Source organism: Herpailurus yagouaroundi, unplaced genomic scaffold, assembly GCF_014898765.1.
Source record: "Herpailurus yagouaroundi ecotype Mexico unplaced genomic scaffold, PumYag 67702, whole genome shotgun sequence".
Classification (NCBI taxonomy): Eukaryota; Metazoa; Chordata; class Mammalia; order Carnivora; family Felidae; genus Herpailurus; species Herpailurus yagouaroundi.
In genome coordinates this window covers 864,518-876,627 of record NW_024420501.1, presented here as the reverse complement: position 1 = coordinate 876,627, position 12,110 = coordinate 864,518, and the positions used below count along the sequence as shown (strand labels likewise).

At 48.6% G+C, this 12,110-nt stretch overlaps 1 protein-coding gene across 3 annotated transcripts in view; it reads left to right on the top strand.

Moving 5' to 3' along the window:
- The window catches only part of ARHGEF6 (Rac/Cdc42 guanine nucleotide exchange factor 6), a 96,750-nt gene extending 90,664 nt beyond the window's left edge, over positions 1–6,086 (top strand). For all 3 annotated transcript variants that reach the window (XM_040468546.1, XM_040468547.1, XM_040468548.1), the window contains 3 exons: positions 1,175–1,274; positions 2,961–3,015; positions 3,619–6,086. In XM_040468546.1, the coding sequence (XP_040324480.1) occupies positions 1,175–1,274; positions 2,961–3,015; positions 3,619–3,759 (296 nt within the window). In that variant the 3' untranslated portion in view covers positions 3,760–6,086. The remainder of the gene's footprint in view (positions 1–1,174; positions 1,275–2,960; positions 3,016–3,618) is intronic.
- The last annotated feature ends 6,024 nt before the right edge of the window (positions 6,087–12,110 follow it).

Sequence of the window (12,110 nt, the reverse complement as noted above, 5' to 3'; positions counted from 1 at the left end):
AACCCCCCCCCCCCCGCGCCCCTCCCCCCAGCAACTCTCAGGCACCAAAGGAAAGCAAGCGGATGTTTTCTGATTGATCCTTGAGCTTTTTTTTTTTTTTTTTTTTTCCAAACCGAGTCACATAGACACGAGTCTTCCGTGACTATAGGCGTTCAGGGGACCACAAGTGAGGTGTCTGCTGTCTGCATTTGCCTAAGACACTCGATGCCTTCGGAGTAACTTGTCCCTAAGGCTGGCGGGAGGAAGAGGTCTGATGTCGAACTTGACACGTTTGGCGGTGAAGGGAGGACTGTCACACCATCTAGTTCACAGACAAATCCTGGCTGTGGCCTTGGGCATGGCCAGCTCTGAGGACAAGTTCCGAGGAGTAGGGAAAGGAAAGGGAGAGCCTCCCTCGTGCAAAACCTGACCTCACCTGCTCCCCGAACCCGCTCTCTTCATGTCGACAGTGTCTGTAGATGTGTCACAGGGGCAGGCAGGTGTTGTGGCCTAAAGAGTCACGTTTCCGCCCCTCCTGCCCAGACTGCCCCTGACACGTGGCAAGCGTCTAGCATCATGGTGACCTCCCATCCTCTGTCCGCTGTCTCCTTATTAGGCACCTACCAAGCGCTGGGCCCCGTGGAAGGCAGACACAGGGCCACCTCAGCAAAGGGGAGGCAGTGAGCACTCACAACTTGAAGGAATTAGGCTTCGAAGAGAGGACGCCAGTGGCTCAGGGAGACTGAAGTTTAAGGGCTTGAGCTCTGAAAGGAAGGATCCAGAAGTGAGGGGGAGGTTGGACATACAGGAGAGCTGTTTGGCCAGGTCCCTTGTCTGTTCCGTCACCTCTTCTGTCCCAGAGCCTCGAGGCAGTCTGAGCAGAGCCCTAAGGATGCCCACATCTTTGAGCTGATGTGATAATCCCCAACCCCCACTCTACCCTTGACCAAAATGGCCTTGACTGACTGAACGCACCCCACCCCGGCCCCCCGCTTCGAGACTGAATCGGTGTATTTGGCCGTTTCCTCAGTCGGGAAGGTGTAGTCACCAAATGTTGGGTGACTGCTCTCTGGGGTGCAAGGCAGCAGCATGCCATCCACAAAGACCCCTCGATGACAACAGTGGAAGGGGCCAACACCTAGAATAGTCTCCAGTAACTGTCCCCTTTCCGCCCTCTCTCAATCCTTGTTTGTAGGTGCTCGCAAAGATTCGCTTCCACAGGTCTTACTCCCCGAGGAAGAGAAGCTCATCATTGAAGAAACCAGGAGCAACGGCCAGACCATCATTGAAGAGAAGTGAGTAGAGCAGGCTGCTGTTTCTGATCTGTCTGGGGGCCAGAAAGAAGGTTCTGGCAGGGCAGTGGGTCTCTTGCAAAGCCTGCACTGAAGGATAGTCCGTGCTTCTCCGGGAATATACCCCTCTTTGCTCTCATGCAGTTGGGAGCGGTGGGAGGGCTGCCCAACCCCCCCCAACAAAGGGAAGGGGGAAAGGGAGGCCAAGCGGGCAGAACTCTCTGCTTGGTGGCTGCCCCTGGGATCAGCTCCCTCATATGGTACGGTGCTTCAGGGCACACAAGAATAGCACTCTAGATGAGTCTAGATGGTGCTGGGGAAGGCCACAGCACCAATTTCCCTGCCCAGATGGATGCTTCTCATGCATACTGAGTCAAACACTGGACTTTCACATACTTGACCTATTTAGAATCCTACAGAAACCCAGTGAGGTAAGCTTTATGTTCACCACTTCTATAGGCGAGGAAGCTGGGGTTCAGGGAGATGATGTCCCTGGTCTACCTTTGCACAGTAGTGACGGTGACCTAATGGGCGAGAATCAGGTTAAGTACCCATGGGCTCATAAAATAAACACAAAGTGGCCAGCCAAATGGTTTGTTTAAACTTGAGTCATTTCTGAAGTCAGGCCTAAATTTGCCTAGGACAGCATATTTCAAAGTGCTTGACATCGTTGATGTGTTTTTCCATCTGGTACATGAAGTGATGTGGCAAAATGGTAAAGCACTTGGGCTCAAGGGGACAGCCCTGGTTCAAGTCCAAATTCTGCATCATGTTAGCCGTATGGCCTAGGTGCAAACCTCTTTACCTCTCTGTGCCTCAGTTTCCTCATCTGTAAATGGGTATGATAGTACTACTTTAAGGTTTGTTGTGAGGTTAAATGGAAAAATAAATACAAAGGCTAGCACATGGTAATCACTTAATAGATGATAATCATCGTCATTATAATTGTTGTAGCTATATTAATCCCCACGATAACTTTGTGAGGTTTTTGGGGAATGTACTATTATCCCCATTCTGTCTGTGAAGAAAGTTAAGACAAGGAGAGGAGGAGAAAGAAACTACCCAAGGTACCCAAGGTACCCAAGGTTACCCAAGGTTGGAGGACTGGTAGGTGGTAGGATCAGAACTGGAACCCAGATCTCCAAAGTTCTTGTCCAGGAAGAGAGCCAGCCGGGAAGTGACTGTCCTGCCTCAGCCAGGGCACTTTAATTCTCTTTTGGAATAGATGGAATCTTCCAGAAATAATGCCTCTGACTTTGTGTCATGTAGGGTCAGAGAGATGAAAAGTGCAATGCCATGGCACAGATCTTGTAGGATAGGCAGGACCTCATGACGACCCTCATTGTGTGTTAGGTGATGTTCATTCCTGCCCCAGAGAAAGAATCGAAACCTTTTGATGAGCCCTAGTCTCTTCTTTTGTGTTCACCCAGCTGGGAAGCAAGTGGCCAAAGAGGAGAGCAGTGTAGAAAAGGTGTGATGACATCGTGTTTGAATGACCACGTGTGCTGATGGTTGTTCACCCACAAAAATAGGGCCCCACGAGGACCGCTCTTGGCGGTTATGTCTCCCGACCAGCTGGAAAGTCCACTGCTTTTCAGGATCTGTATTTCTAGAAAGCTGCTTTTATTGTTACGTTTTGCTTAACAGTATTTCAGTGCCAGCTGTTAAACTCGGAACTTTATGTTCTAGGAGTCTTGTCGATACTGTTTATGCCTTGAAGGATGAGGTCAAAGAACTGAAACAGGTAATGAAATATAAAAGTCATTTTCTCAGCTCATAGAACAGGACCACGCACTGGGAGGTGTTCTCAGGAGAGGTCCAGGGACAAGGTGATGAGGTGGGGATTTTTATTTTCCTTGTGTCTTCAAGGTGGGTCTTGTTGGTTTTCCCATGTGGTCTTGGGTTTAAATTTCTCAGGATTACTCATATACCTATTTAGCAGTTTACAAAAGGGTCCCCAGCTTAGTTATAACTTTCACGCTCTCAGACATTTGTAAACAGAATTTTTTTTACAAAGCTAAGTCATCTGTGAGTGGATCAGTGTAAAGAGAACCATAAATCTTGAGTTGTGGGCTCCTCTAGAGATGTGATCCGCTGTTTCATGATGCACACTCTTCCCAGTGTTTGGGGACTGGCTGCGCCTGGTGACGGGGTAAAGGATGGACTGGAGGGGGGAGAACAGAGACCGGAAGAACACTCGGGAGGTTGTCACAAAACTCAGGGTGAGACAGAGGAGCACGAGAAAGGAAAGCACAGTCAGTGGTGACGGCTGCTAACAGGATAAGCAGGAGGAGCCCTGAGAAGGGGCCACTTGGTTTGGGAATTGACAAGTCTTTTCCCATCACAGGAAAATAAAAGAATGAAGCAATGCCTGGAAGAAGAATTGAAATCAAGGAGGGACCTAGAAAAGCTGGTCCGGAGGCTGTTGAAGCAAACTGATGAGTGTATTCGGGCCGAGTCCAGTAGCAAGATCTCCATCCTTCCATAACCATCACTGTGCAGCTGGGCAGATGTTGCCTTCGGGACATCTTGAAATGTCCAGCTTCAAACGCTCTGTTTGCTCACTTCTTCGGTTTTCATTTTGTATCGGAGTCAGTCTCTCTTTCTCTCTCTCTCTCTCTCTCTCTCTCTCTCTCTCTCTCTCCTCTCTCTCCTTCGCTTTCTCTCTCTGTCTCCCTGTTTGCTTGAGTGTTGGTTGGTTGGTTATTGGTTGGTTGTTTTCCTTCTGACAGATCCTTCTGACAGGTGGTAGAAATCTCCCCAGAGTCTTTTCCATCCGATGAGAAAAGGAAAACCTAGTGTAGGCAAGTGACTTAAATGGTCTTCAGATGGCCTTCAATTCATAGTGCCTCTTTACCAGCCATTACCCCTGGGTCACTCTTTTGCGGCTGGCTACCAGAGCAAAGTGGCTGGCCGTGGCTTAGTAAATGTGAACTTGACTTTTTCTCGAACGCTTTCTTGTATCTGGAAGCCCCTCAGTACCCAATTTAATGAAGGCGAAGCTTCCCAAGCTGTGACTAGGGTAGGGTGAGTAGAAGACTAGCACATTTGCCCAATGACCCAGCCACCCTTCCCCGGGTGATCATGTGCCACCCCTCAATGCACACTTTTTATTATTATTATTATTATTATTATTGTTACCGCCCTGTGTTGTCTGTAGGGCCAAGAAGACAGTAGCACCCTTATTTCTTTTGTGCGGGTTGACATTTTCACTCTACGGGGCAGAAGCCCCACGCATCCATGCCAACACCAGACCCATTAGCAAATTGCACTAGACAATCTTCCCCTTCAGCAGCAGAGCTGGCCATCTTTCCCCAGCGCATGATAGGTTTCCTCCCCTAACCTTCTCCCTCCCGTGTAAGGTTTATGTCTCCCCAGTGCTTTAAGCCAACCATACCAAGTGGTGCGTAAACTAGTAAGTGTGCGCTTTGCTTACTTTTAAAAAATACGGACTGTGAGCCGCTCCTTCATCCACACTGCGTATTCGCCTCGCGACTTCTCATCCTTCAAAATGATCTGCATTGAGGAGATATTGTGCCCTAGTAGACAGCTTTAATTCCCCGTATTGCTCTCCCAGATATGCTGTGAGAAGCTGTATGTTCATCAGCCTCTTCGAGTAGGGCTCGAAGCATCATTTGCAGAGATGTGCTATTGGTCCGGTTTGTATATCCAGAAAGAAAGGACCCCTCCAGTGGTCGTGCGCTGGTTACTAGTGAAGCTGAGTATTTGGAACCGGTTTGCCAAAGTTGCCCTTCGAATCAAGTGATCGCCTCTGTAAGTGTCTCAAAAATGAGCACCACGTAAACCCGGTTTAGAAGAGGGTCGCAGAAGAGCAGCATCCATCCGAATTCGACACAATCGAACGTTGCCACGAGGCTCCGGGACAGAGCAGCACAACCCGCCCCTCTCTCTCCCAAAGACAGGTGCCCTTGGGCAGGCAGGGACGATCACTGGAAAGAGAGGCAAAGGGCCAATGGACCGGTCAAGGTTGTCTTCCAGATACGTTTGACGGGTGCCTATAAATGTGGGTTTTGCAAGTGTTGTCTAGAAACCAAACTTGAAGCTTGAACACCCCCAGCCTGCTAAGCCCGTTTTCCTTTTTTGGTACCGGGGGTCTCAAGTTCCCACAGCTACACAGTACGGGGCTGTTGACTGCTTGCCGCCCGGCAGAAATGACACCATCCACGGGAAACGGACTATTCCCGCCGCCCACCATCAGCCAACCCCAGGCGGCCGTCTTTGGAAGCTGTGTGGAAGCCCAGCAGTCTAGATGTGCCGTCCTTCACCTAAAACTTAACAACAGCCACACAGATCTTAGCGTCCGCCCCGTCTGGGGTTAACCAATGGCTTGCAGTGAATGGCACAAACTATACCCCTAGGGAACATTGTTGCGATTGCGAAATCCTTTAGTTGATAAGGTGTAGGATTGCTTAGCATAGCGAAAGGTCTTTATTTTAAAGTGACGTGTACCTATGCATGTGTCTGGAACCCGGCCCTTCTCAGGAAAGGCCCTCGGTACGCTGGGTACTGAAGCTTGCGCCGAGTGATGTCCGCACTCGCACGTTAAACAATAATATAAAGGAAACGAAGCCATGTTAGCCCGAGAGCAGTGTCTCCGTAGTTGTGTCGTTGACAATACTCTAGAAGTGGGTTCCTGTCACCCTGTAATTAAACCGCTGCCCTTAGAGGCTTTGTAGCTCCTCTTCCGTCGCGTCCCTTCTGACACAAGCTCAGATTTTCTAACTTGTTTTTATTTTGAAGACTTTTCCAACGGACATTTTCAATAAACAAGAATAACAGTGCTTTATAAACTAAGTCCTGTGTTTCTTTCCTTTTCTCCCCCCGCCCCCACCAGCTGGTGGCAGTTTCCTCCCGCGTGTCTCCACTCAGGGCAGGGGACGTTTGCTCCCCACTTTACAGAGATACTTCATGCCATGAGACGGGACCTTCCTTAACCTCTCCGCCCCTCTCCTTCTGGCCCCAGCCTACGACCTGTCTACACCATTTTCCGCCCGGTATAGGGCTTTTGTCAACCAGTGGTAGCCTCTATCTTGCCCACAGTTGGAATGCTGGTGTCAGCAGTCACGATGAAAATATTTGCTCCCCCTCAAGACAGATGCATCTGGTCCTGCCCCCTTAAAATTTTTTTTTTCATTTTATTTAAGTCCAAGCTAGTGAACATACAGCGTGGCATTGGTTTCGGGAGTAGAACCCAGGGATTCATCGCTTACGTGTAACGCCCAGTGCTCATCCCGACAAGTGCCCTCCTTCATGCCCATCTCCCCACCCAATACCCCTCCAGCAACCCTCAGTTTCTTCTCTGTATTGAAGAGTCTCTTACGGCTTGCCTCCCTTCCCGTTTTTATCTTATTTTTCCTTCCCTTCCCCTATGTTCATCTGTTGTGTTTCTCAAATTCCACATATGAGTGAAATCATATGGTACTGGTCTTCCTCTGACGGACTTATTTCACTTAGCAGAATACCCTCTAGTTCCATCCACGTTGTTGCACGTGGCAAGCGTTCGTTCTTTTTGCTCGCCAAGTAATATTCCACCGTGTATACATACCACGTCGTCTTCATCTATTCGTCAGTCGATGGACATCTGGCCGTTGTCAATAGCGCTGCTAGAAACATTGGGGCGCCTGTGCCCCCTCTGAATCATCATTTTTTGTATCCTTTGGCGAAATACCTAGTGGTGTGACTGCTGGGTCGCAGGGAAGTCCTACTTTCAATTTTTCGAGGAGCCTCCATACTGTTTTCCAGAGCAGCTGCACCCGTTTGCATTCCCACCAGCAGCGCACGAGGGTTCCCCTTTCTCCGCATCCTCGTCAACACCTGTTTCCTGAGTTGTGCCCCCTCTTATGTTTCTCCCCAGAAGCCTTAAAAAAAAGACCTATCCCAGGCTCCCTTGCAGCTAAGGCTCCGTATACAATGTGGGTGGTTCCAGGGACGTGTTGGTGGTTTCTGTACCCCAGCTTCCAGAGGGTGCAGCTTTGTGCATGAGAGACCGTAGCAGCAGCAACCATGACCTTGAATCCATCCGTCCAATGGAGGCCCCCCGACTTTCACTTCCGTAGCCAGTGACTTTGCAGGCACCTAGTATTACCTTTCTGCTCACCATGCCTTTGGCAGTTTACGTTTCCTACTCTGAAGTCGTAGCTACGACGCAGCACCTCCCGGGTGCTAGGCTCTATCCTAAGTGTTTTACATGGCTAAGCTCACAAAACCCTCCCAGCGACCCTATGGGGTATTGGTTATCCCCATCTTACAAATGGACAGAGGCGCAGATGTTGAACAAGATAGCGGGGTGTGTGGAGCCGGGACGTGAAACCCTGGTCTGTCTGCCTCTTGGATCCGTGCTGTCTCTACCACGTTTCCTCCTCTGTACTTGGCACCTGCTAAGTAAGCTTCTGCCTCAGCCATCTACTCTCCTGAAGTCACTACTGAACTTTTTTTTTTAATATATGAAATTTAGTGTCAAATTGGTTTCCATACAACACCCAGTGCTCATCCCAAAAGATGCCCTCTTCGATGCCCATCACCTACCCTCCCCTCCATCCCACCCCCGTCAACCCTCAGACTACTGAGCTCTTAATTGGAAAATCCAGGGAAGCCTTTTCAACTCTTATCTTGATCTCTCCACGGTGTTTGACCCTCGCCTCCTTGATAGATCTTCCTTGGCTTGCATGAGCCCAACTTTTCTGGCATTCGTCCAACCTGACCAACCCCGTCTCCTTTGCTGGCTCTGCCTCCTTTGCCTGTCCCTTGAACATTGGCTGATCCTCGACACTTTTCTTCTCGTCTTGCTTTCTATAGCCTCTTCCTGGACAGCCTTGTCTACTCCTGTAACTTCATTTATCACAACGCAGGTGACTCCCGCGTCCGTATTTTCCCATCGCGATCTTTCTCCTGAGTTCCAGACCCATGGATGCAGCTTTTTGCCGGACGGTCTCAGCTTGGGTGTCCTTCAGCACCTCAAACTCAACATATCCAAAGCTGGACTCCTCATTTGCATTCCCGGGTCTGTTCGTCCAGTGTTTCCCATCCCAGTGAACAGCACCCCTGGCCACCTCGTTGTCCCAGCCAGGAAAATGGGCATTCTCCTCCACTCTGTCTTCTCCCTCAACCGTGTATAAGTTTATACATCAATGCTTTATAAGTCTAGCCATCCATCTTACCAGTTTTAACTCTCTCGTATCCTCTGAATTCCTCTCCATCCTCCTGACCATCGCCTATTTTTAGCACTTGTCACCTCCTTCCCTCTTGTGTCACCTTCTCCGGTCTGTCCTCTTTTGTGCCAGTAGAGTGATTACCTGCAAGATGTATGTCACTCCTCTGTTTCAGAATTTAATCTCTCGCTATTCCCCAGCACACAGCAAAATTTAGTCTCCATGAATTTCCCCTAAGTCCTGTAATACGCCTTTTGTCCTTCCTAAAATCCCTTTCCCATACCTGTCCATTGAGCAAATTCTTCCCTTTCCATTAGGGGGCAGCTCAAGTATCTATGTGAACTCACAATTTCTAAAACGCGTGCATATAGGCGTGTCTCTGCATGTGAATGTGTGTCTGTATGTATTACGATTGCCAGACAAAATACAAGGTGCTCAGTTAAATTTGAATTTCAGATGGGGCACCTGGCTGGCCCAGTCCGTAAAGCATGTGACTCTTGATCTTGCGGTCTCGAGTTCAAGCCCCACGAAGGGCGTAGAGCTCACTCACTTTTTAAAAATTTGAGTTTCAGCTGTACAACAAATAATGTTGGTAGAGATCATGTCCCAAATATCGCATGGGATGTATGTATACTAAGGTTTTCAGTGTTTACCTGAAATTCAAATATAAGTGGGTCTCCTGAATTTTTATTTGCTAACTCTGACAGCTTTTGTATGCGTGCGTGTGTATAAAATATATATTTATATTTCTTAGTTTATTCTTATATATATTTAGTCTCTCACTGTATAATTAGTGTATATATATGTTTCCTGGGAGCAGTAAGCACTTCTACTCCGTGCTGAAAGGCAGCAGAGCTCCTTGGAGAAATGGCTGAGTCTATGGCTAAAGCAGGGAAGGTACCCGATGGAGCCATGTTCTAAACAAAGAACCCGATGGAGCCATGTTTCAAAGACGCAGGGGCCAACTTGAAGAGGCTCCCACTGGCCACATAAGGGAAAGTTTGGGCACCAAAATAAGGACAGTAATGAATTAGAGAGCTTTGAAAACAGTAGAAGTCTGTGAGTCCATACTAATCAATAAGTGGGGAGAAACAGCAAGCTCTTGTGTACAGACCCTGGTTAGTGTTGACTCGTAAACGCGCAAGGGACACGGGAGCGGGAAAGCCGTCACGTCGCCACCAGCGTACTAAAGGCTGATTCAGGCAAAAATGACTGTCAGATGCTGAATCAAGGGGGAGATGATGATGCGAGAGATACTTGCGTAGTCTCAGAGTGTCTCCCCCTAGGACTGCTTCCTAGTTACCAAGGGGAAAATGGTAACTATAGAATGGAGACCTTGGACAACACCTTCACCGAGTGATCAAAATTCACATCAGCGATGAGAGGCTGATGGCCATTGTGTGCGTCCAGATGTGGTAGGAACCCTGAGAAGCACACAACATCGTGTATGTAGTTTTCCATCCAGGAAGGCATAACTGGAATTTAAGCATGAGGAAACATCAGACAAAATAAGGAACATTCTTTTTTTTTTTTAATGTTTATTTGAGAGAGAGAGAGAGAGAGAGAGAGAGAGAATGAGTGGGGCAGAGAGAGAGGGAGACACAGAATCGGAAGCAGGCTCCAGGCTCTGAGCTGTCAGCACAGAGCCGGACACGGGGCTCGAACTCACGGACCGTGAGATTATGATCTGAGCCGAAGTCGGACGCTTAACCGACTGAGCCACCCGGGCGCCCCCGGAACATTCTTTTTTTGTTTTAAAGGGGAGAGACTGTTATTTAGAAATGTCAATGTCATTAAATACAAAGAAAGGCTGTGGAAATGTTCCAGATTAAAGGTGACTAAAGAGACATAACAACTAGATTCAATACCTGACCCCAGACTGGATCCTACCGGAAGGGGAAAATGATATTAAAGGACATTATTGTGTCACTTAACAGAATTTTCAGGAATACAAATGGCAGATCAGTATCAGCGTTAAATTTACGGAAGTTGATTAAGTGTAGAGTTGACTCTTGAACGGCATGGGGGGCAAGGTCGCCAACTGCCCCGCACAAAAATCCACGTATAATTTTGACTGTCCCCAAACGAAACCAACAGCCTACTATTGACTAGAAGCCTTATTGATAACATACAGTCAACACATATTTTGTATGTTGTATGTATCATACACTATATTCTTACAACCAAGTAAGCTACAGAAAAGGAAATTTATTAAGAAAATCTTAAGGAAAAGAAAATACGTTTGTAGTACTGTACCCTATTTCCTGCATGTAAGTGTGCCCACATACTTAAAACCTGTGTTATCTGAGGCTCACCTGGGCTGTGGTTATAAACAAGAATATCTTTCTTCTTAGAAAATACACGCCGAAATATTCAGGGGCGAGGCCATGATGTACAAAACCTCAGATGGCTCAGAAAAAAGATACACTTGGTATTTATATTAGTATTTTTGCAACTTTTCCGTAACTTTGAAATAATTTCTAAAAAAAAAAGCTCAAGTATTGATTGCGTCCTCAGGGAATCCAGATTCCAACACCCCTTTTCCGTGTCCCCGCATTGCACTTCATTTGCTTGTGTCTTTTTCCACACCAAACGTGACGTACCTTAAGAGGAGGGCTTGTCTCCTTTCCTGTTTGTAAATTCAGAGCCCGATACAGGGTCAAGTCCATAGTACCTACGCCGTATGTGTTGAGTGAGTAAATGTTCCAAATAATTGGGGTGGGAAGACTGAAAGCTTGCCTCAGTGTCTACAGTGGAAGCCAACCGGGGGTCTAAGGTGTCTGCGTCCTCCAAGCCTGCAGGGTCCGGTCAGTGACCCAGCCTCCTGGCCGCTTCCTCACAACTTGCCCCGCCGGCCACCTGAGCCACGCTGTCGCACAGGATGCCGTGGGAAGTCAGCCCAGACACCAAGACTGCCCTGCACACGATGCCTGCGGTGAGCTGACTCCTGCCCGCGCCCCCGGACCCTCTATCCACGCACACACCTCTGCGGTCTTGTGTGCTCCGTGCTCTCCCCTGGGGGCTCCTTTCCTCCACCCCAACATCCTTTAGGACCCAGTCTGTGCCACCGCTCCCGGAGCTTACACAGGTGTCGTGCAGAAGACTGGACGTACCGTCGATCAGTGTTGGATGGGTGGCTGGATGGGTAACAACAACAACAAAAAGAAGCAGTAACCAGAAATGGGCATCAAATCTGAGTTAAAGGCTGTGCGTTCGAGACATTCACAGCAGAGAGGTGCAGGAGAGAGGAGTAGGGTTTGTGACGGATTATTGGACTCAAGTGGGGCTCAAGTCCACAGGAAAGCGTGCAGAATTCAGAGGAGCTCCAGGAGCGGGCCGTGGGAAGTTCCCTGTGTATTTCACTGGCGTTCTTGAGAGTTGCCGAATTGCCTGCTGGGGTTACTCAGAGGAGTGTGGTCTGGAGGGGGTACATTTGCGTGCTGATGTCCTTTAGATTGGAAATCAAGGGTCGCAGACTTTTTTATTCATTTTTTGAGAGAGAGTGTGTGTGAGCGGGGCAAGGGGAGAGAGACAGGGAGGCAGAGGATCGCGCTGACAGCAGCGAGCCCGAGGCGGGACTCGAACTCACAAGGAGATCGTGACCTGAGCCGAAGTCAGGTGCTCAGCCGACAGAGCCACCCGGGCGCCCCAGATTACAGTCTTTTTAAAA